General features: G+C 37.8%; 1 protein-coding gene across 9 annotated transcripts in view; it reads left to right on the plus strand.

The window, feature by feature from the left end:
- Positions 1–25,355, plus strand: part of PLCE1 (phospholipase C epsilon 1) — a 137,556-nt gene that overhangs the window by 109,818 nt on the left and 2,383 nt on the right. For 5 of the 9 annotated variants that reach the window (XM_034430402.3, XM_034430403.2, XM_034430401.3 and 2 more), the window contains 13 exons: positions 1,342–1,383; positions 2,468–2,592; positions 3,352–3,469; positions 5,277–5,408; positions 7,269–7,556; positions 9,901–10,064; positions 10,538–10,799; positions 13,757–13,875; positions 15,426–15,554; positions 17,457–17,666; positions 21,657–21,818; positions 23,194–23,412; positions 23,852–24,052. In XM_034430402.3, coding sequence (XP_034286293.2) covers positions 1,342–1,383; positions 2,468–2,592; positions 3,352–3,469; positions 5,277–5,408; positions 7,269–7,556; positions 9,901–10,064; positions 10,538–10,799; positions 13,757–13,875; positions 15,426–15,554; positions 17,457–17,666; positions 21,657–21,818; positions 23,194–23,412; positions 23,852–24,031 — 2,150 coding nt within the window. In that variant the 3' untranslated portion in view covers positions 24,032–24,052. The remainder of the gene's footprint in view (positions 1–1,341; positions 1,384–2,467; positions 2,593–3,351; positions 3,470–5,276; positions 5,409–7,268; positions 7,557–9,900; positions 10,065–10,537; positions 10,800–13,756; positions 13,876–15,425; positions 15,555–17,456; positions 17,667–21,656; positions 21,819–23,193; positions 23,413–23,851; positions 24,053–25,355) is intronic. The other 4 variants (XM_060683013.2, XM_087871711.1, XM_060683014.2 and 1 more) reach the window with 3 other exon arrangements.

The following is a 25,355-nucleotide window of genomic DNA, read 5'->3' on the forward strand; positions in this document are numbered from 1 at the left end:
CCATAACCCACAGAATCTTTTCAGACCGGCACCTCCGCCCCCCACCTCCACCTGGGACTGGCATGTTCTGATACAGTGAATGCAAATCTGTAAGTCAAGCTGAATTGGTGACTTCATGGATATCTCCCAAGCTCCATTTTTGGTTGCGATCGCCTCCTGCAGCCCTCTGCCAACTGAAAATGTGCATGGGCTTCCAAGGCTCCATTTTAGCTGGCAGAGGGCTACAGGACATCAAGTTGGCCATGCTCACCCCAGCCACGCCCACTTGCCCCTCCCCCCCAGGTCAAACACAACACTGATGCTGCCCACAATGAAATCGAGTTTGACATCCCTGCTCTATTATTTTCTTGGCAGCATTATGGATTTTTTTCTAGTTGTCTCCAAGTTAAGTACTAACCCAACTTATCTTTTTGAAATTAATCAGTCAAGTTTCTATAATTTCTAGTAGTTTGCTGGTTAAGGTGGAGTCATTTAAAGCATTTCCTAATATTCGCTTCTGGTAATAGAGATATTTTGCTTGGGTAAAGTACTGGGAAAATAATGGTATGAAATGTCAGTCCATATAGAGTTCATCTAATTCTTAGTTAAATAAATCTTTACTATTGAAAGCTCCTCAGTTTAGCGTTTTCAGACATTCGCGTATATTACATTGAAGGCTTTAATTTAAATGATAATGACAAGGCAGTGAACAAAAATCACAGAAGGTATCCTATGATTAAAACAAAACTATCAGTCATTTCTAATTTCAGTGTTCTGCCAGCAAAGCAGCTCAATGCTTAGATAGGCTTACTGCCTATCTTACACCTCATTGAGAATTGATTGAGCGGTTGAATATAATTAAAAAAGTTAAATTGGAATGCACAATATACAATATAACTAATGAGTTGCAAAAGCAAATATTAATATGTTGTTGGTTATTTTCTTGCATGACGTAAAGAATTTGCTGATTCATCCCAGGTATAGACTCTTCTGTAGCTAATATGATGAAATTACCTGTCTGATAAATTAACATCACAATCTCTATGCATTTTTACGAAATAAGCTCCATTGCATTCAATCACTGTCATGAAAGTGTGTATAAGACTGTCTCTTACCTGATTCCCCTCTTTGCTAAATACTCATACTAAGAAGTCAATTCTTCTCTGATTTTCCGACAACTTTGGATACGAAGGCCAATTGCTTGCCTTTGTCTTCCCTTTTATAAAATATTTCTACTGAGGTTTCCTTGAAGCAGTTCTCTAAGAGTTTGCGTCAACATGATAATTCTACCTAGTCTGAATGTTATGTTCATTTATCTGTCAATTCCTTTTACTTTTATTTCTTTTCTGACTGTTTTCATAGCTGATGTCCTTAATGCTTCTCCTGCTGCTAACAGCCAGGAAGGTAAAAACCCCTCGATCAAACATTTTAACTGCATGAATTGCATTTCCAAGCAATTTAGAATGTGTGCTTTGAATGCATTTTTTTCACTTACTAGTTAAATTCAACTGTATATTTCCTTAATTTTCTTTTCCTGCTTTGGAGCTTATAGTATTTGCAGATACTGCACTTTTTCTTATTCATACATGTTGAGAATGAAACAGACTTTTGGGCACCTATATGATTTAAAGTATGCAATACATTTTGCTATTTGAGTAAGGGAATGAATGAATGAATGAATGAATGAATGAATGAATGAATGAATGAACGAATGAATGAATGTTAATAAGCACCTCAGTTCCTTGTCACGCGCCTGCTTGAGTATGTGCAACAAGAGTGCTGTGCAACAAGTATTTAAAACATTTAAGTTTTTGGAAAATTGCATCAGATTGCTTTTGCCCATACACAGAAATTTATAATAATTTATAATGTATTACAGGTAGTCCTGAACTTACTACAGTTCATTTAGTCACTGTTCAAAGTTACAATGGCACTGAAAACAGTGACTTTCACATTCACAACTCCTGCAAATACTATATAAGCCCTAACCTTCCCCATGATCATGCACCATCAGAATTCAGAGGCTTGGCAACTGGTTCATACTTATGACCATTGCTGTGTCCCAAGGTCATGTGATCCCCTTTTGCAACCACCTGACAATCAAAGTTAATGGGGAAGTCAGGTTCACTTAACCATGTTACTAACTTAACAACAACACTTAACAACTGTGGCAAGTAAAAATGGGACAAAACCCATTTAACAAATGTCTAACTTAACAACAGATACGTTAGGCTCAATTGTGGCCATAGGTTGAGGACTACCTGTAATGCACAGATGTATAACTGGAAGAATCTTCTTTCTTTCTTTAAGGAAATGTTCATTGCTGAACTCGGTTAGAATAGGATATTATTCTGACTCAACAGAATAATATTAGGGAACTAAACATATGGCTGGTTAATCTCTATTCAGATAATATCATCCCGTAACATTCACTTGAAATAAAAATTTCCCTTTCAAAAACTTCAATCAGATATTACTTGCTTTCCAGATAACATTTTGGAAGACCGACCTGAGAATAAATTAACCATTGATAAGCTTCAGTTTGAATTTGGTGAAGAAAGCGCCAAGAGAATTAAGAAGGCTGATAGCACTGTGTGCAACGCTAAAGGAAAGGTAGTATTTCGTTTTTTCCTCCAAACTTATATCTATCCTAAAGGAGGCTTAGATGGGAGCTGGGATTTATTAAGAAACTACTTTTTTGAAAAAGCTTTTTAAAGATGTCAATATATTATAACTTTTGTGATTAGCAAATAACTGTGAGTGCTATAATATGGTTATTTATATTCTTAAATTTTCGACACAACAGTAAAGGTGGTTAAAATAAAACATAGGAAAAACGGCCATTAGTTCTAGTTGCCCCTAATAAAGGATGTTTCAGGATGTAAAACGGTAACCATTGATTCTAGAAGTAAACTTCAAATGTCCAATTTTAGAATGCCAAGGTTCTAAGATGTTATGTATAAACTTGCACTTTTGATCTGTTTAAAATGCTTGATTCTCAGGCTTTTGTTGCTGCTAGTTGATCTTTAACCCAAATTAGTTGCATTAGGTTTGGCTAAATCACTTTTGATCAATTAAACTCAAAAGTGGGTTGCAGCAGCTCTCAAAATTTGGGGTGGGTGAGTGATGACTTCTGTCTCATGCTTGGGTATCAATTAACAGTATATAATAAATATATATGTGTGTGAAATGTCAGTATATTTTGTATCTTCCAGCTTTTAGATTTTTATCTTTTATTCAGATAGATAGATAGATAGATAGATAGATAGATGATAGATCATTCTAAAATGTTTCTGCTTCTTTTAAATGATTGTATCCCAATACCTTATGCTGATTTATCACTATAATGAAAGTTCATTTGATTTGATGTAGGTTTATGACATGGAACTGAGTGAAGAATTTTATCTTTCCCAAAATAAAAAAGAAAGTAGACAAATAGCACCAGAACTCTCTGATCTTGTCATCTACTGTCAGGCTGTGAAATTCCCTGGTAAGTACATTGTCCTGACTGCATTTGGCTGTTTACTTCATTTGCGTCGATTTTGTTTTATTTTATTTTTTTTAATTGTTTGGTTTTATATGATGGGACTATTAGAACTCAACTGTTGTTTTTTGAACAAGGAGTAAGTTTCAGTTCTAATTCTGTGGGAAATTAGGCCTGTCAGGTTTTTCAAAGATGATCCCTCCTCCTCCCCTTCCTTCCTTCCTTCCTTCCTTCCTTCCTTCCTTCCTTCCTTCCTTCCTTCCTTCCTTCCTTCCTTCCTTCCTTCCTTCCCTCCCTCCCTCCCTCCCTCCCTCCCTCCCTCTTTCTTCTTTCCTTCTCTCTCTCTCTCTCCCTCCCTCCCCCTCCCCAAGAAGCATTCTTTCTAGGCATTGCTTTTTCCACTCTCTACCCACCAGTTCATGTACAGAAAGGCACCATAGACAAGTCTTCCTTTCAGTAGAGATTTGGCTGTAGTCCAACAAGGGAACTAAAAAAGAGGGGTTATATTGGGATAGGAGCACAAACAGGAAATTGGAGCAGAGTAAGAATAGACAACTTGCAGTAAATGGACCATCAGGCATTCCATAATAGATAGGAGGGGAGGGGGGGAAAAGGGCATATGGCAAGAATAAAATAACATTGTAGAAGTTTTAAAAGATATGATGAATGATCTAATAATGCTGTGTATGGAAATGAAGATTATTTTGTATCTTAGTAGTACAGTAGATTTTAAAATGCTGCTTAGGACGTTCTATTATCTTATAAAAAGTTTCTCTACCTGTTTCATTTTTGTCATTTTGTTTTCCTTTGGTGAAGTTGATCCTCCCAAAATCATTTACAGCCAGTTACGTCACAATATGTCAAGTGTATGTTTGTGCCCTAGAACAGAGTAGTTCACAGTGAAATAAGGAAAAATGAAGAAACAATCTGTATTTTGTTCAGTAATCTTGCAACTTAAATAAATCTGATACATAAAGGTATTTGCATTGAAAAGCTCCCTTATGAGCAAAAAGACATTTTCAGTTGTGCTATGATCAATTTAGATTAATTTTCCAGTACTATCATATTTCTCTTCCCCGAATTAAATCTTCAACGTTTTTGTTCCAGAGAATTTCCCAATCTTACAGAATTTGGTTTTGATGCTATTTATCAAAGAGGGGTGTGGAGATGTAGATAATACAGTTTCGCAACCAGAAATCCCCAAATGGAAGTTAGAATCCAAGCCATAACATTTCTGAAAGCATAACCAATATACTAATTAGCAGAGCAGTTGATAAATCATTAAGAGCAGTGGTGAAATCCAAATTTTTTTACTACCGGCTCTGTGGGCATGGCTTGGTGAGCATGGTGTGGCTTGGTGGGCGTGGTAGGGGAAGGATACTGCAAAATTTCCATTCCCACCCCATTCCAGGGGAAGGATACTGCAAAATCTCCATTCCCACCCCACTCCAAGGGGAAGGATACTGCAAAATCTCCATTCCCACCCCATTCCAGGGGAAGGATACTGCAAAATCTCCATTCCCACCCCACTCCAGGGGGAAGGATATTACAAAATCTCCATTCCCACCCCACACTAGGGCCAGCCAGAGGTGGTATTTGTCGGTTCTCAGAACTACTCAAAATTTCCGCTACCGGTTCTCCAGAACCTGTCAGAACCTGCTGGATTTCACCCAATTAAGAGCCCTTAGGGCCCCTTTGGTATATGAACTGACAAAACTCAGGAAGATGTTGACATTTTCAAAAGCTGAGAAATGATAAAAATGTGTCCACACTAATTTTTTACCATCTATTTATTATATTTTTATGGGAAAAGGCTTGTCAACTCTAAATCCATCTGCTTCTAGCCGAGGGAAGGAAAGAAAGAGCCGGAAGTCCATTTTTGGCAACAGTCCGGGAAGACTGAGCCCAGGAGAACCACCCATACTTGGAAAAGCATCTGGAAAAGGTACTGTCAGAATTCCTTGATCAATTCCACAGAAGGCTCCATAACTCAACATGCATGCCTCAATTGCTTGTTATAAATTAAATGTACAACTCTGTATGGGCAGTGCTCATCCTATGGAAGGACCTGGTATAAAATTAGAAGTAATCTCCTACAAATTAACAAATTGGAAATCCAAAAGGTGCCTCCCCCCCCCCCCCAAAAAAAAAAAAAAAAGGCAATTGGACTTTCTCTTTTAACCTTTTGAGAAAAAGCACCTTTGGGACAACCATGACCTGGATGATTGACAATCTCCAGAGATATTTAACAAACTGGAATTAGACCTCTGTATTGGGCCACTGGAAATATCAGTATCATCATCTTTTAACAACCCCATAATCCCTGGCACAACTGAATGGAGCTGAATGTTTACTGGCTGGATGCCCTTCCTGTCATCAGTGCGGAGGTTCTTTTCAGCAGATGTAATTTCAGTGTGCCCAGAGAGAGAAATATCTGCCTCTACCTAGGATCGAACTCACAGCCTCCCGATTGTGAAGCGAGAGCTCCACCTCTAGGCCACCGCACCACTCACTGGAAATATTAGTATGATTATTTTTAATTAATTTACATCCCACCTTTATTATTTTTATAAGAAGGCGGCAAACATATCTAATATTCCTTCCTCCTCCTATTTTCCCCACAACAACAACACTGGCCCAAGCTTTTAAATGAAAAAGAATGAAATGAAAATGAAAATGAAAAATCATTCACATTTAAATGAAACTAGAACTCACAGTCTCCTGATTTCTAGGCCAGCACCTTAAAGCTATTTTTCCAGGCAAAGAAAGTTTTCTTATAAAAATGTTTTATAAACTAAAGATGAATGTGCTGTTCTTAAAAAGCAGTAGCAGCAGTTATTTAAATAGGATCGATTCTGAGAATATGGCAAATGCAATATGGAGTAAATTTAAACAGATGTTGTCCCTATTTACTTTAAATTTCTAACAAATCTTTTCATAAAGAGAATGGTAATACTGGAAAAAAAACTTTCTAGTTATGTCTAAAGTTATTATTTGTAAGGAAATGACAGTGCAGTTAGAAAGATTTAATTTCCAAGAGGGAGCCAAAATGCTGATATAACTCTGCCAGTATTTTTAGCCATAAGAGATTGGTAATAACTGTTCCTTGGATTTCAGCCTTCCTTTTTTGTTTCCTCCCTGTATAATCAAATAGGTTTTTCTGATCTAATATTAGCTGTAGTTAAGGAGGAAGCTTAATATTTAATTTTAGTTTAATGTAACTATGTGTAGTAGCACTTCAGGTATAGATTTGCTCCAACGGAAAGTAAAAGGATATGGTAATATTTGTTTTCTGTTTTTTAAATTAAATTTATGAATTTTAAAGTGTTAATTACACTAGGATTTATGTATGTGCCAGGATTCATTCTTTATTAGGCTGTTGAAATGTCTAATTATACATGCATTGCTACTGCTTTTAATTTATGAGATCATAAATCAGCCATAAATCAGATTAATTTAAACACAAATATTTAACAATGGAAAATGCATAAGTTTGGATATGTTTTTTAAAAATATGTTCTGCAACATTTATCATTTCTGAAGAGTTAAGCTATAATTGTATTTCTTAAAATGTTATTTCCCTTGGGGAACAAAGTTTTCAGGAAAAGTGACAGACAAGAATTCAGGACAGACAAGAATTCCTTACTGTCCTGCCAATTATGCTTTGAGTTATAATCATGATTTTTAAGAATTATGCATTTATTTCCTATTAATATATATTTTATAATTGAGGGCAACACAAGTTAATTATTTATTTAAACACAGATTTAAATAACGTCACTTAAAAGTATCATTTGTTTTCTAGGAACCTCTGATAGCGTAAGGCAGACCTTGGAAGAAACTTCTTCGCCTCTTCCCACAACTTCTCTGAGTTACATAATAAGGACACCCAGGTGTTACCACATTTCCTCCTTGAATGAAAATGCAGCCAAGCGCTTGTGCAGGCGATATTCTCAGAAACTCATCCAGCATACCACCTGCCAGCTGTTGAGGACCTATCCAGCTGCCACCCGCATCGACTCCTCCAATCCTCATCCCCTTCTCTTCTGGCTTCACGGAGTACATCTAGTGGCACTGAACTACCAAACGGATGGTATGGGCACTCTTGAGTCTTCCTAGATGTGTACTGAAGTGTCTTCTGGGTTTACGCGATTGTACAGGGAATCCTCGACTTACGACCACAATGGAGCCCAAAATTTCTGTTGCTAAGTGAGGCATTTGTTAAGTGAGTTTTGCCCCATATTACGACCTTTCTTGCCTCTGTTGGTAAGTAAATCACTTCAGCTGATAAGTTAGTAACCCAGTTGTTAAGTGAATCTGGCTTCCCCATTGACTTTGCTTGTCAGAAAAGTCACAAAGGGAAATCCCATGACCATGGGACCCAGCAATGGTCATAAATATGAACCAGTTGCCAAGGAGCTGAATTTTGATCACACTGTCAGTGTTCCAATTAACACATCCGCCAAAAGCAGAACTCCGAGGCAGGTAGATTCCTTCAAGAACATATTCTTAAATGCATTGTAAGCTGCCCTGAGTCTTCGGAGAAAGGCGGCATATAAATTGAACTAAATAAATAAATAACTAAATAAATGTTCATTGGATACATCATATCAGCACAGCTAATGAAAACCAACTCTAAAGGTTCCCACGGGTTTTCCCCTAATTAAAAGAGCAAATATTTCCCTCCCCAGGCGTCACCAATCACATTGTCCAATGAAGGTAGCTGGGAGGCTGCCCAGCTCCTCTCCTTCTCTTGCCATCCGTTGAGATGACCTTGGTTCCCACAAGAAAACTTTTTGTTTTGACTGGCAGCCGTTCTATTACTCTCTCTCCCTCCCTTCCCCCTTCCAAAGATCATGGCAACTCTGAGGCCGGAACAGATGGCTTCAGCCAGGTCAGCTTCAGAGTTGAAACACACGATCATAGGGATGCTACAAAGATTGTAACTGTGATAAAAGGTTTTTTTTTTAATCAGGGCTGTTCTAACTTCGAACAGTCACTAAGTGAACTGTTGCAAGTCGAGGACTACCTGTACCGTATAGTTAAAACAAAAGCCACCGAGTTTAATGAAAGAAAAAAAGGTGATTTCATGTGTCCCTCTTCCTGCTGTGGCTGCAGCCGAATCCTGCCAGCTTGTGGCTAATGGGTGAGCTATTTTCAATGCACTGTAAGCCCAATTTACTTTTCCCTGTTGCAAATGCTTTCTGAAGCTTGCTGTTGCTAGCTCAGTGTTACATGGGAGTTAGGAGGCAGGAAGCATGGAGGGCAGCCAAAGTATCTAATGGAAAAATACACCACTAAAGAAACAAGTTAGGATGTGTGCTCTATGCCCAGCTTGAGTGGGGGGGGAGGGGGAGTTCATTTTCCATATTTGCAGTGAAGCACTATGACATTTATGAGAAAAACATATTTCTGTATTGTCACTCAACATAGAAATGTATATAATCCTGTGCACATATCGCCACGCCTTAGCACCAAACAAATCCTTTTGAATTTGCAAAAATATATTCAGTAGAACAGCTATTACTCTTTTTACTTATTATCAGTTTTATCTTGCATATTATTAAAGAAGAATCATCTCGGTAAAATGAGTGTTAGGAGTGGCTTTTGATTAAGAAGTTTGCAATTTTGCATTCAAACTGGTAGAAAGGCTAGGATAATCAAGACACCGTGCGGATTAGCACTTCCTAGATAAATTCTTCGAATTCAGCCAGTCGTTTTTAAGGTGAAGTATTGATATTGGTTTTTAAAGATTTGTTAAATAATTGCACAAATCTGTTCGTATTCTAAAATCAGCATTTCATTTCTCTTCTTAGCCTTGTTTTTGTTTTGTGTTTTTAAAGTTTTGTTACAGGCTACTTGGTGGTTGAACCTTAAGGGAGCTTTTGAGATTTTAAAATAACAAAATAAAAATCACAATGTTTATACAGACATATATATATTTATAGAGTTTCCAGACTTTTTACACTATTATATATTTTATGACACTCTTAAGTCCTCAAAATTAATGCTCGGGTTCAAACCAATTTAAAATTTTGAACAAAAACCAGTTTTGAGAAAGTTGTCATAAACTAGCTTTTGTTATTTTTGTTTCTTCAAGAAGGAATTCTCCTATAAACATTATAATCATTTTTTTTTTCAATAAATAGATCTATGAATGGATCTGTAATAAATTTCATGGGGCCATTAAAGAAGTGTATAACATACACATTTTCTAAATAGATTAATAAAATCTGTTGGTTTTAATTTTCCTTTTATTGTTTTTAATATATATATATATTAGTTAAATGAGTGATCACATTGGAAGGAATCAAGATTAATGTGCTTGTTTTACAGTTGCAATTTTGCAGAAATATTTTTCCAATCTCTTTTAAATATGCTTTATTTTCAAATCATGGCATAGTAATTTGTAATATTTTGAATTGCTGTATCCATAGATCTTCCTCTGCATCTGAATGCAGCAATGTTCGAAGCAAATGGAGGCTGTGGATTTGTTCTGAAGCCACCTGTTTATTGGAATAAGAACTGTCCCAAATATCAGCAATTTTGTCCTTTAGAACGAGATTTTGACAGCATAGAACCAGCTATTTATTCACTGACAGTAAGTGCACCTTATCCACAATCTTTCTTTGAAACTCAAAAATACAATTGAGCGCAGGAGCAAATGACGTCATAAAACTTTCACAGTGTTGATGTGGTAAGAACCACAAAAGTATAGGTACCATTTCCAGATAAACATTTTTTTAAATATTTGGTGATGGAGGCATTGTATCTTTGGGTTCCTGGCTGTGGCTATTTTCCACTTGGATGTTTTCCCAGAAGCCGATACTGTTCTCCATCAGAATAAGCAAGCAGTAAATGACAAGACTGTTATTATAGTTGTGTTTATTGTATAAACATATTTCTGCTTCCTCTTAGTAATTCTCTGAAATCAAGCTTTAATCATTGTAGTTGGAAGGTTGTTGGGGGGTTTTTTGGGTTTTTTTTTAAAGTTCCTGGACTTTTCAGTACATGAATAAAAAAAACCTATGAAAATCACTCTTATCAATTTCTTAATTTTTTTTAATGTTTCAGATTGTGTCCGGACAGAATGTTTGTCCTAGCAACAGCACAGGAAGTCCATGCATTGAACTGGATGTGCTTGGGATGCCTCTAGATAGCTGTCATTTCCGCACCAAACCGATTCATCGCAATACTCTAAATCCCATGTGGAACGAACAGTTCCTTTTCCGGATTCACTTTGAGGATCTAGTATTCCTTCGTTTTGCCGTTGTTGAAAACAATTCCTCAACTGTGATGGCTCAGAGAATAATTCCTCTGAAAGCTTTAAAAAGAGGTAAGGTAATACTTGGGTGCAAAAACATTAGTACAGTAGTACTGCATTGCTTAGTAGTTGTTGCCTAACGGTGAAAATATATGGAGGTAGTTGTGGCTGGACTTTACTCTCTTTGCCTACAGGTGGTCCTTGACTTACAACATTTCATTTAGTGACTGTTTGAAGTTACAAAGGCACTGAAAAAAGTGACTTAGGGCCATTTTTCACACTTATGACCGTTGTGGCATCCCCATGGTCACATGATTTACATTCAGATGCTTGGCAACTGACTCACATTTGTGACTTGCAGTGTGAACTCCTTTTGCTACCTTCTGACAAGCAAAGTCAATGTGGAAACCAGATTCACTTAGCCACCGTGTTACTAATTTAACAACTGCAACGATTCACTTAGCAAATGTGGCAAGAAAAGTCATGAAATGGAGCAAAACTCACTTAATAGATTTCTCACTTAGCAACAGAAATTTTGGGCTCAATTGTGGTCATATGTTGAGGACTACCTGTACTTTGCTGAGATATTTTATTAAAAACAGGTGACATGCCTTCAGCATTTTCCTGCCCTATAATTCTACTTGTAGGGAAAATAAGGTTTGATCACAAATTCAGATTGTCGTCACCACTAAAAACGTTGGTGCAGTGCACACAGCTTTTATTTCATGGAATTAATGCCTTCTGAGAGAGAATAACAAATAGCGATATCTCTTAATGTGTGGGAAATGGCTTTTGATTTGGATTTCATGTGTATTTACATATAGAATATATTTAAAGAAGATTTTTTTTATAAGATTAAAGGGTAAGTCTTCGGTTCATTCCTGACTGCATAGCTGCCTCTACTACATATTGAAGTTAACAAAGAAAGAGGAAGTTTGCTATTCTGAGATTACTTTACTTTACTTTACTTTTATTTGATTTGTATATCGCCCTACTCCCGAAGGACTCAGGGCGGTGAACAGCCAACAATAAAATACATACATACAAAATTTAAAAAAGCAGAAATAAAATCGAATTAAATAGTTTGGCCCAGACAGATTAAAACCCCAGTCAATTTAAAACAGATTTAAACTTTGAGGATTAAAAAATATTAAACATATTAAAATATTAAAATTATTTAAAAAAGAGGGAGAAAGTTAGGCCAGGCCTGCCTGGTGAAATAAAAAGGTCTTTAGAACACGGTGGAAGGTACGCAGATCCGGGATTCTCTGTATCTCCGGGGGGAGCTCATTCCAGATAGTAGGTGCCCCCACAGAGAAGGCTCTCCCCCTGGGGGCCGCCAGTCGACATTGTTTGGCCGACGGCACCCGGAGGAGCCCCTCTCTATGAGAGTGTACCGGCCGGTGGGAGGCTATTGGTGGTAGTAGGCGGTCCCACAAGTACCCAGGTCCTGAGCCATGGAGCACTTTAAAGGTGGTGACCAAAGATTAATTGTTTAGAAGGTGTTCAGTTTCAGAAGACTGCTGATGTGGTGGCAATTCTTAGACTGCAGAAGACTGTCTAGTACAGGGATCCCAAACCTCTGGTCCACGGCCCATGAGTTGTTTCCAACCAGGCTGTGGAAACAGTTGGCAAGCATGTGCAAATTGAGCTGCGCATGTACCCTTGCCGGCTGCTCATGCGGAATCATCCCCTCTCCCCACCCCACCCCCCACCAGCCCACCCAGCTGGATATATACCAGTTAGTTTGTGTGCATGTTTTATAACATGTTGACTCTCTTAATTGTACTGTATAATGAAATAGCCTATTTCCAAAATATCCTAATAATTCTAAAATACCTTAACAGATGCCATGTGTGATCACTCGACTCCGTTTTAGAGGAATCTACCCAGCATAGTCCACACAGTATACAGTATGTGCAATTTTTAGCCAGGTTATGTCATGCAAGTGAACAGGCAATTTAACTCAATCTCCGGGGCAGCCATTGATTCCTCCCTGAAATTCTTTATGCTTGTCTTTGATAGGAGAATACTCCTGTATGTTTTATAATGAAACTTTTTCAAGATGAGCTCTTTGAAAAACAACTTTGATAGAGTGGAGGACATTAATTGTTTTTTCATTTACCTGATTGTGGTTTTGGCCACATAACATAGAAAGCTTTAATATGTGTTCAGATATCTATGAAGCAGTCCATTTCTAAACAGCCATCATTCATTTCCCATTCCTGTTATTCATTTAATTCTTTCCACCCAAGAAAAAAGCCCACTGTGTTCTTAAAAATTGATTCAAATGATTCTGGAAAGGCAAGCTAAGAAATGGCACATTTGTAGAGTTCCAGTCTAATATGTAGGCCTGTGTATTACTTGAGAAGTGCTTGAAGAATTATGTTTCATGCTCGATATATACCAGAAACTCTTGCTAAGTCACACAAGATGACACACAGCACCAATGATGTTACCTAGTTTGGTAATGAAATGTCTGCAAGAAAACAGCCAAGCTCAAGAGAGCATCAAGAACCCCTAAACAAGAGTTCTCTAATTCTAATCAAAATATTATTATTATTATTATTATTATTATTATTATTATTATTATTATTATTATTATTATTTAGACTTCTATACCGCTTCATAGTGCTTTCCAGCCGTCTCTAAGCGGTTTACAAAGTTAGCATATAGCATATTGCATATTAGCATATTGCATTAGCATTAGCATATTGCCCCCAACAATCTGAGTCCTCATTTTACCCACCTCAGAAGGATGGAAGGCTGAGTCAACCTTGAGCCGGTGAGATTTGATCTGCTGATCTGCTGAACTAGCAGTCAGCTGAAGTAGCTGCAGTACTGCACTCTAACCACTGCGCCACCTCGGCTCTTTTAATTAAATATTGTTTATCAAATAAATGGCCTTACAGTATTTGTACTTCTTAAGCACAATAAGCTTCAGTTTTACTTTGCAAAACATATATATTTAAAGATGCACTCTATTTCATTGTTTTTTTTCTGCAATTTCCAATTATACATTCTTTAAGGTTACAGACATCTCCAATTGCGAAACCTGCATAATGAAGCACTAGAAATCTCCAGTTTGTTTATTAACAGCCGAAGAATGGAAGAAAATTCTTTTTTGAATGCTGTACCTACTTCTACGGTAATTACCTAAAATATATTCAGCAGTATATTTCTAGTTAAAATTTTAACAGTTTTATAAAGCTAGGTATGAGCTATAGCTGGTAGCTATAGCTCATATCTTTAATTGAGTAGACAATTAAAATCTTTATTATCATGCTCAGTCTATTCCTATACAACCAGCAGAATAGCCTTGGCATCTATGGAGCTTTCTTTCTTGCCAAAGCTATTCTTAATTGACTACTAATGACATTTACACAAACTGTACTTCCATTATACATACTCAATGTTGCTCTCTTTCTTTTAGAACTGTGGCTTTTAGCCTATTTGAATATCAGTTACTAATATCTGAGGTTCATCAACCTTCTATCAGCCTTTCTAGTCTTGCATATTTTTTTTCTGTGCAAGAATATATTTGATCATTTTTCATTTAAAAATTCAACTGTATCAGATAGTACTGGACCATAAAATCCCATGAAGTGCCTTGAAATTGTAGTTTGATTGTGATTCCATAAACGATTTTTTGTTTAGGACTCTATTATGATTCTAGATATAATTCTTCTGTATGACTTGCTGAATAACTGGGTTAAACTCTGGGTATATAAAGTGTATCTCTTGATTTTATTGCCTTTTTTGGAAAAATAAAATTAGAAATAGACACCAGCCAATGTTAAGTAGGATTAACTCTGACTTTTTTCAGCTTGAGAGATAAACACTTGTTTATAATCTAGTAATCAAATTAATTCTTAACATTGGTTTTGATCATTCCCTCAGTCCATAAGAAACTACAGCAATTATAGTTTGTTTTTTCTAGTGTTTTACGCAGGAAGTTGTATTTCAACAATTTTCTAAGCTTATCTGGTTCTCCATATGACAAATTATTCAGTTTTACTCTTTTGAATTAATTTGGTTAATTTCTGACTATTCTTTACCCTTACTTACTTTTAATGACGTTGAATCGTAGCTTACTTTATCATGAATTCTGACTCACATAGCCAACTCACCACGGCCAACTCGCCACAGGATAACTCGCCACAGGACAATGTAATACTTCAGTTTTTTTCAGTCAAATTTCATTTTGTCCCTCCTTTGGCATCCTTTCTTTAATGATTCTATTCCATCATTTCTTCAATATTAGTGTAATTCTTGTCTCATGGTGAGGGTGTCTTGTGGTGAGTTGGCTGTGGCAAGTTGTCCTAGACCCGTTCTTGAGTCTCTCTCTCTCTCTGTGCATTGTACCTAGAATTCGCATGTCCTGATGTATGAATTGGGCCTTGTGAAATTAGAACGTGCTATTAAGCAATGTCTAGCACTGATATTAGTTGAGTGCAATATATCGCAATATACAGAAGCATTTACTATTTACTGAGAACAATTAAGCAGTGGAAGAGCTTGCCTTCAGAAGTTGTGGGTACTTCGTCCCTGGAGGTTTTTAAGAAAACACTGGACAGCCACCTGTCTGAAATGGTATAGGGCTTCCTACTTGAGCAGGGGGTTAGACTAGATGACTTCCCAGGTCCCTTTCAGCTCTACTCTGATTGATAACTGTTTTGATATGTGTGTTTTGGACAGCAATTCAGCACAGCAGAATGGAGAGCAGCCGCAGTACACAGAGTCACCATACATGGAGTTCCAGGTCCAGAACCATTTACAATTTTTCCTGTAAGGCAAGGAACTACAGTAGCTCAGCTTTTGCATGAAGTAAGTTTTGCATAAAATAAGTCACTTGAATTCTGAAAATCTTAAACTATACATAACCAATACCACAGTCAGAATATCTTTTTCTGTGGTAACCAACCAGAAAGAAAATATTTTCTGTGATAACCAATACCACAGGAAATCTTAAGATATACATAACCAATACCACAGACAGTTCTCAACCGACTATTCAGTGAGCATTCAAAGTTACAACAGTGCTGAACAAATGGTGGTTACAACAGTCTTTGGAGTTCTGATCTGTATGCTGGTTTGAGCACCCTCCCCACCCCCCCAATTTTTTTGATTTGATTTCTTTCACTTGTTCTACTCATTGTGGTTGCACTCAAGCCCTGCATAGTGATTCATTGTCTTTACAGTAGTGAAAAAAATGTGACAATTTCTTTGGCAAATTTTTTTAGTATGATAACTGACAAGCCCAAATAGTCATCTTTAATCTCCTTGAATTGTCAATTGTAATTTTCCATTTTTTCTCTCCCTAGAACAGCATTGAGCTTGTGATGCAAAAGTAAATGCTGGAGTTCGTTTTGTCATCTCTAGTACTTGTGAAGAAATTGCATTTGCATAGATGAAATTAAGTTGAAAATGTTACACATGTATGCATGGTGTTAGCAGTTGTCATTCTTCTGTCTTTTCCAGAAACATCCTCCAATCTCCAGGCAGAAAAATGTTTTTGCATATGTTCTCTCCTATCCTCTTTAACATAAAACACTAGTTTATTATCTTGACATAGAGAAATGCTCAGCCATGAAGTTCATTAGGTAAAAATGTACCTGGAACACATCATGGTCAATTTCACAGAGCTGACATGCTGCAGAGTTGCCTGGCGAGTGAGGAAAAATATAAATTGAATAAATTTATATTCAATTCAATATGTTTCAACCAGATCTTTTCCTGTCCCCCCACCCATTAGAACTGCAGTCATTGTAATCCATTTAGAAACTATTATGAATCGAATAAATCATATAGCTCTAAAATACAGACTATGAAACATCTCTGGGAAAAATCCCCATCACGGCCTATGCTACAGAGCTGCCAAAAAAGGTTTTGAGGATGTTTGTTTGTCAATTATTCTGTGATTCTAAAAAGTCATGCAAGCTTTTAGGGCAACAGAAAGATTGAGATCCTAAAGTAAAAAAAAAAAACTGGTAGTGATACAGTACTATAATTCTTGCTATCCCTTTAAGTGTGCTTGGATGATTTATTTGGTGTGAAGAAATGAGATGGCTCTCACTGCCAGGCAAATTGGCTTCATCGTAAAGCTTTTGCTTGTCATGTATTTTCCCATCTGGAGCAAAAGCCTAAAAGTGCCAAATTCATAAGCAGAAAATCCTTCAACTGATTAGGAGATTGTCCTTCCATTCTACTATCTTGGGAAGCAGAATAAATATCTTGGCTAAGCCCGACTGAACAAAAAATAAGATGAAAAAGCATTTGTCTCTTTTAACATAATCAGTTGTTCAAATCATAGACAACTCAAGAAAGTCCCTCTGAGGAATGCATTAATACGTTTTAGTAGATGCCAGCTAAATAATAAAATAATAATAATAATTTTTTATTTATTTATTTATATTTATTTATATGCCACCCTTCTCCGGAGACTCAGGGCGGCTTACAAGGCGTTAAGCAATAGCCTTCATACTTCTGTATATTTTATACAAAGTCAGCTTATTGCCCCCACAAACTGGGTCCTCATTTTACCTACCTTAGAAAGGATGGAAGGCTGAGTCAACCTTGAGCCTGGTGAGAATTGAACTCGCAGTAATTGCAGGCAGCTGGAAGCTACCTTTAACAGTAGCATTCGTCTGCTGCGCCACTCAGGCTCAATATTTGCTATTGAACGTTCGTTTCTTTGCCATTCTAATTATCACCATGGTTCTGTTTTAGATTTTGGCTAATGCAAATGGTATTGGAAACTATCCCACTGACTACTTTTTGATGGAGGAGAAATGCTTTATATCTAAAGACAGAAATGAGTATAGGAAGCCACCGTTCCAGAGAGTACTTGGCCCCGAGGAAGAGCTCGTCCAGCTCTTGAACAGCTGGTTCCCAGAGGAAGGCTACGTCGGAAGAATTATCTTTAAAATGCGTGAGGAAGTGAGTCTGTTTGCCTTGATATCTGTTGCTTGCTGATGGTATCGGGGGAGTGACAAAGACAGCATGTGCAGCTGGCTGGAATTTTATTCTTGGAATTCGAAGAGAAGACTCCAGCCTTATAAAGAAGCTAGATTGTTATGCGCTCTTAATGAAAGCACTTAAATTAAGCGTGTGAAGTTGCTCTGAAGATGTTATTTTGCATTCTTAAGGCCTTTTATTTCTGCCCTGGAGTGTGCATTATTAGTACAGCACGGAATAAACTCTAAAAGCATTTTTGCTGTGAGCTGATCGCTTCCAGTTATTCAAAAACATCCCATGTCGATACATAATTGGCCACAACTGAAGGGAGAAGGGTACTCACAAATTTCCTTTTTAATTTTATAGTAATCTCAACAGGAACATGGTTGATTTTGCACTTTTACTTTCTAATTTAATATATGCCCCAAATACTTGTTTTATAATTAATGCTTATATTTAATTATTGCAGTTGGAAATTGTGTATGAACATAGACCCTCTTCGCTGTTTATTAGGATCTATGATGCCTCTTTATGGGATGGGGAGGAGTCCTTGGTGCTCTCCAAGCTTGGCTGTTTTCTTGCAGATGTTTCATTATCCAAACTAGATCTAGTTTGCTCTAGCACTGATGATGTTACCTAGTTTGAGTAATAAAACATCTGCAAGAAAGCAGCCAAGCTGATAGAACACCAAGGAGTCCTCAGTTCAACCCTGAGCTACAAATACTCTCCTTTATTGATGCCGTTTTATACTTTAATATGTGATTTCTCTTTTATATGTATTTTATATGCTGAATTTTTGCAGGCTCTTATATTATATAAAAGTATAACCAGAACGACAAAAGTGACATAAGTCACACTTGAGCATCCATAGAATAATACAGCCACGGTAGGACAGGCAAAAAAGAAAGGCAGATTTAATGCCACCATCGCTTTCTGTCAACAACATAAAGAAGTGGTCTTCTTTTCTATTTTTTTTTTCTAAATTCTCCAATCAGTTTCATTGGATGGCCGTTCTAGTGTTTAGAGACAGAGAGGAAGAAAATCCTTGTCCCATTTCTCCAAGGTTGTCATCCTTGAGGTATCTCTTTGCTAAGCCAAAGAGTCCCAAATGCTCCAACTATTAAGAGAGGTGTTTGAAACCACCACCACCACCCCGATCATTTCCTTTGCCACTGCCTGAACTTTTCCCAGTTCTGTGGTTTCAAAGCGGAACTGTAAACAATATTCCAGATGCAGTACAATAAAGCAGTGCCCCCCCCCAACCTTTTGGGCACCATGGACTAGTTCCATGGAGAGTTCTTCTTTTTTCGCGGACTGGAGGGGGCATGGTTTCGCATGCTGCTTGCATCCTACGGATGGGGCTTCGCTTGTTTGCACAGCCCGGTTTCTGGTATACCGCGGCCTAATGCCAGCCCACAAACTGGGGTGGGTGGGTGTTGGGGACCCCTGCAATAAAGTAGCTTTGTGCCGTGGTGACATCTGATCCGGTTTGCTACCGGTTCGCTGGCCGCTCATGCGTGCCGTGTGCCAAATGTGTGCTGCATGCACAGTGCGCACCAAAAAGGTAAGTAGAACAGCGAGAGGGGGGGAAATCAGCTGCGCTGCACGATTTAGCTTCGCTAGAAAGAAATTTCCTGCTTTCTAGCAAAGCTAAATCACACGGCACAGCTGATCATCGGAAATACCAGTTCAACCGAACCGGTAGCTTTTTTTTACCACCAGTTTTTTACTAGTTTTTATCACTACCGGTTTGCCCAAACCAGAGCGAACCGGTAGCATTTCACCCCTGGGTTTGTGTAAGGACGTTACAGGGCCAGCAGTTTTGTTACTAAATCCTTCCCCAATAATTGCCAGTAGGGAATTTGCCATCGCCACAGCTGCTGTGCAGAACTAGCCTCTTTACTGGGATATCCACTAGGACTCCAAATGGAATTAATCTGCAGGATATTGTATAAAAAGCCAGGGTGTAGCCACTATACGTTTTCGGCTATACCCTTGTGGATAACTCTCACCCCAAGATTTTTTAAAATAAATAAACATTACAGATAGCTCAGATTCCACAAAATACATGTGAAGTCAGGATTTTTGAAATGCATTTACCATTTGATTGACCTTATTCACCCAGTTAAAGGATTTTCAGCTGAATGGTATGGCAAATGTGGCCAACTTTCTGCTTATCCCTAAGCAAAGTTGATTTGTGAACAAGTTTAAATAAAAGAACCACAATCCTTGAGGGACTCTATTCATGCTTTTCCCCATTGAAAAATATTGCCCACTTATCCCCACTGTTTGTTTTCTGTTTTTTTTAAAAAACAGCTAGCAGTCCATAAAAGGACAGACCCTGTTAACCAAATCCCACTAAATTTAGTCAAGAGCCTTTGATGAGAAAGTTTATCAAGAGCTGTTTGAAAATTCAAATATACAACGTTAACGTGGTCTCCTCTATCCATATCCCAGGGCCTATGAATAAAATTGCTCTTACTAGCAGAAGGAAGAAAAATGGAATCAGAATTAACAAATTTATTTTGCCAGCTGATTCATGAGCATTGATGTAGTCTGCAATATAACCTGTATATCTGTTAAAGAGGGCAGAGAAAAGCAACCAAGGTGATTAGGGGACTGGAGGCTAAAACATATAAAGAACAGTTGCTGGAATTGGGTATGTCTAGTTTGATGAAAAGAAGGACTAGGAGTGACATGATAGCAGTGTTCCAATATTTGAAGGGCTGCCACAAAGAAGAGGGGAGCCAACCTATTTACTAGATAGGAAGCAATGGATCGAAACTAATCAGGGAGAGAAGCAATTTAGAACTAAGGAGAAATTTCCTGACAGTTAGAACAATTAATAAGTGGAACAACTTGACTCCAGAAATTGTGAATGCTCCAACTTTTAAAGAAGAGATTGGACAACCATTTGTCTGAAATGGTATAAGGTTTCCTGCCTTAGCAGGGGGTTGGACTAGAAGACCTCCAAGGTCCCTTCCAACTCTGTTATTCTGTTCTATTAACTGGCTATTTGTAAATGTTTTCTTGATAATATGCGGGTTGGGCTATGAGATTGATCTGATTAAGTGACATTGCACCTTAGTGTCATAGACAAATACCAGTGTTCCTATGAGTCTGCGTAAATCATTTTGGCTATCTGGGCTAAAAGAAATGAAAATATATGGATTCTTTGCACTACCTTTTATTTTTAATAAAGGTAAAGGCTTCCCCTTTCAAGTTGTATCTGACTCTAGGGGGCACTGTTCATCTCCGTTTCTTAACCGAGGGAGCCAGCATTTGGTGATCATGTGGCTATATGCCAAGGAATAGAATTGAATAGAATTCTTTATTGGTCAAGTGTGACTGAACACACAAGGAATTTGTCTTTGGTGCATATGCTCTCAGTGTACATAAAAAGACAAGATACATTCATCAAGAATTATAAGGTACAACACTTAATGATAGTCATAGGGTACAAATAAGCAATCAAATTATACTGGGAAACAATCAATATCAATATAAATAGTAAGGATACAAGCAACAAAGTTGCTTGTACAGTCATACAGTCATAAGTGGGAGGAGGTACACAGAATGCTGTTACCTTCCCACCAGAGTGGTACCTATTTATCTACTCACATTTGCATGCTTTCGAACTGCTAGGAGGGCAGATGCTCAGGCAAGTAATGGGAACTCACCTGTTCCACAGCTCTGGGTCTCAAACCCAAAAGCTGTCTGCTTTTCCCACTGACAAGTTCAGTGTCTTTAACAGCTGAGCCATTGTGCCTCCTTATTTGTTTAAAAATATTGCAAAAGGGGTATAATCAATTGTCGGCGGCCAATGTCATTTTGATCTTATTTTTCAAAAACAAATACTTTACTCTCAATTTTAATTTGCAAGAAAGGAGAAGAGATTTGAGGGAGCAACCTCTGCGATATGGCTCTACTTTGAAAACCTGGATGCTCTTAATATTTAATATGTTTTTCTAGAGTTTAAATGTAAAGAATCTCTGTCAGGAGGAAAAAGACAATGCGGTGGCAGTCTCTGAAGATTATAGTTTCTTTGTTCAAGTTCATGATGTTTCTCCTGAGCAACCCCGGACAGTCATCAAGGCTCCTTGCTTCAGCACAGCCCAGGATGTAATCCAGCAGGTAGAACAAATTGCTTTTATCTCGCTTGCTCCTAGCTAAGATTCGCACTGGTGTTCAGTGGACCCATTGAATATCATTCAAAGGAATATTTAATGGGTATTTGTTAACATCCAGCTGGAAAATCCAAATGAAACTCCAGGATCATTTCCATTTCCTAAAATCTTACTGTTTATTGAATAAATAAGGAGCCTTGGTAGTATAGTGGTTTAATGCACCCTGTTATTAACACAGCTGCCTGCAATTTCTGCAGGTTCGAATCTTACCAGGTTCAAGGTTGACTCAGCCTTCCATCCTTTCGAAGGTAGGTTAAATGAGGACCCAATTTGTGGGGGCAACAAGCTGACTTTGTATAAATATACAAAAATATGAAGGCTATTGCTTAACGCATTGTAAGCCGCCCTGAGTCTCCGGAGAAGGGCGGCATATAAATCAAATTAAAAAAAAAAAATTGCATGGTAACGTCGAGACAAAACTAACTCTGAGGTTCCCAGTTCATAGAATTAAACAACAAATTTCTGAGTAACCCCCCCAAGGTCTTACGTAGTCCATGTAGATAAATTCTCTTTGTTATGAGAACTGTCTGCTTCAAACTCCACACCTGTTAGGATGTCCTTGAAAAGTTTCCAGGCTCTCACACTCTTCAGCGGAATTGTAGAAGTTTCGTTTCTCCAAATAACCCATTCAAAAGCAACACCTCCCCCCCCTTACTCTGATGGAAAGTTGAAACACAGAAGCACATAGCTGCAAAAGTTTCATCCTTGACAGTACTATGAAAGTGTCTAATTCAGATCACCAGGGTACAGTTGGTTGAGTGTTGACCTGCTCCATGGTGATTGTATGTTGGAAGGACCAAAAAACACTGCCAAGAAAATGGTTAGATTAGAGACAAAATGGCCTGCAGGTAGACCAGGGGTGAAATGCTATTAGTTCACATTTTTTTTACTACCGGTTCCAGCGAATAGATAATAAAAAATGCTTTAAAAAGTTTTTTTTAAAAAAAGGTTCCCATGATCACGCAGCACAGCTGATTGCCACAGCTTTTTTAAAACTTTTTTTAGTTAAAAAAATCAAAAAAAAAAGTTAAAAGTTGGCCATGCTTATCCAATCACATGACACCCCCTCCAAGCCATGCCCACAGAACAAGTAGGGAAAATTTTTGAATTTCTCCACTGAAGTAGACGATGGGTGAGACAAGAGGCTCGGAAGGAAATGGGAGCAGGTTTGTTTTTTCAGACATGCATGATTCTCTCCATGTAGCTTTACAACGAAGTAGAATTATCTCATCTGGTTATGAGTCTAACCTGGTTTACCCTGTAAGACCGGCACTCATAAATTGAGAGATGCTTATTGGCTTCTAATTTGCTTTCTTTAACAGACTTTATGCAAAGCCAAATACTCCTACAGTATTTTGAACAATCCGAACCCAAGCGATTATGTCCTTTTGGAAGAAATAGCAAAAGAGCCAGGAAACAAAAGATCTTCCACACCCAAAACATGTCAGAGGATTCTTTTGGACCAAGAATGTGTGTTTCAGGCCCAGAACAAATGGAAAGGAGCCGGGAAATTTATTCTTAAACTTAAGGAACAAGTCCAAGTAAGTAAATGATTAAAGAGTTTGCAGTTTGGGTTGAGTAATACTATATAAAATGATACACATCTCTGAAAATGTTTTGCTATTTCAGAGTTATACATCATTAGAAAGGGATTAAAATAGAAGAAATCCAAGATATAATGGATATGCGAAAGTAAAATTGGCAGATTTGTACATACATATTCTTTGTTTGCTTTTAGAATTCATTATTTTTAATCTTTGGATAGTTCATAGGCCTGAATTGGGTTCATTATGCGTCTTACAGAAACCTTTGTTGGGGAATGAGAAAAGAGGAAATTAAGTACACGGTTTCATATTATTATTAATAATGCAATGAGTCATGCTCTTCATGAAGGTATTGCTTCCAATATTTATGTCGATAAATCACATTTGACCATTTCTTTTGAGATCCTCCTTTCTTTCCTTTTTTTCTTCTGGGCAGGCAGGCCGAGATGATAAAAGAAAAGGTATTTCCTTTGCTAATGAATTTAAGAAATTAACGAAGTCAAGTAAGCAGTACAGAGGCTTTATAACTCCACCTCTACAAACTTCTTCAGAAGGTCTTCAGAATAAAGATGACAAGACCGCTTGCCACTTGACCTTAAGCGATGCTATGGAATAACTTTAACAGCTTTCAATTCAGGTAGGGCGACACCAATGTCTAAACATTAAATAATTAAAAAGTTGTTTTTTAGTTAAAAATGGGTCTCAGTACAGGTGGAAGTTTTTAGGTTCACAGTCTCAAAGACAAAACACAGGAAGGTAAATGGTTGGGTAGAAAGAAAAAAGAAAGAAAGCCCAGGATATCAAAGGTGGACTGAAGGCAGCTGGTAATTTAGAGAACTAATGCAGTAGTTTAATTTTCTATGCCTCTCAACTATTTCTTATTTCATGGACAGGCTATTTCATTCAGGTGAGCTTCATGAAAAATGGAAAATTTGATGTGGTAGGACAGTGTTTCCCAACCTTTCCAGGTTGACCGTCCAGCGTGGGTGGAAGGGAGGGTAGAGGGGATGGTTTTGTGCGAGGGGCGGGCAGCGGCAGGTGTGTCCACTCGCGCAAGTGGGGCTGCGAGAGCTGGTGCCCACCGCTCACATGGCCCAGTTGCAAATAGGTCACAGCTCAGTAGTAAACTGCAGCCCACAGGTTGGAGACCCCTGTGGTAGGAGAATTTGATTCTTCTGTCTAGGCTAGGAAGTTATTAAGAGTTTTGTATGAACTTTCATTTAAGGAAGTCTTTGTTTACTATCAGTAACATCCTAAAGATGAATGCACAAATTGCATAAATATATATTTTTTTAATTTGATTTATATGCCGCCCTTCTCCGGAGACTCAGGGCGGCTTACAATGTGCTCAGCAATAGCCTTCATCCTTTTGTATATTTATACAAAGTCAGCTTATTGCCCCCACAACTGGGTCCTCAATTTACCTACCTTAGAAAGGATGGAAGGCTGAGTCAACCTTGAGCCTTGGCGAGATTTGAACCTGCAATAATTGCAGGCAGCTGGTCTTAATAACCAGCTTAATAACAGGGTGCCTTAGACCACTGTACTACCAATATTGCTGAGCTTTGGCAAATCCCTGTTGACTAAGAGACCTACAAAGAACTGTACTGAACTGATGACAAGCTTCTATTATGTGTTTCCATTGTTACCAATTTGGTTTATTGCTCTAATAACAGATAGCAGGAAAAGCAAAGCCAACAGATTATTCTTTCCACCGAGTTAAATTTAGGATTCCCTCGACATGGTAGTTTCTCATGCTCTCATGCAGTGCCCCCAAAACATCTTTCCCAGAAATCTAGGATAAAGCGCATGATAGATTCAAGACATCTCCCCTTCTCAGTAGGAGACAGTGTGACTTGCTAGTACACAAAGCAAATCATATTTTCACAGGCCTTTGTTAGTGCATGTCACATTATTCTTGATTGAAAAGTTCTCTCCTA

This window comes from Pantherophis guttatus, chromosome 6 (assembly GCF_059756535.1).
Source record: "Pantherophis guttatus breed Tessera chromosome 6, ASM5975653v1, whole genome shotgun sequence".
NCBI lineage: Eukaryota > Metazoa > Chordata > Lepidosauria > Squamata > Colubridae > Pantherophis > Pantherophis guttatus.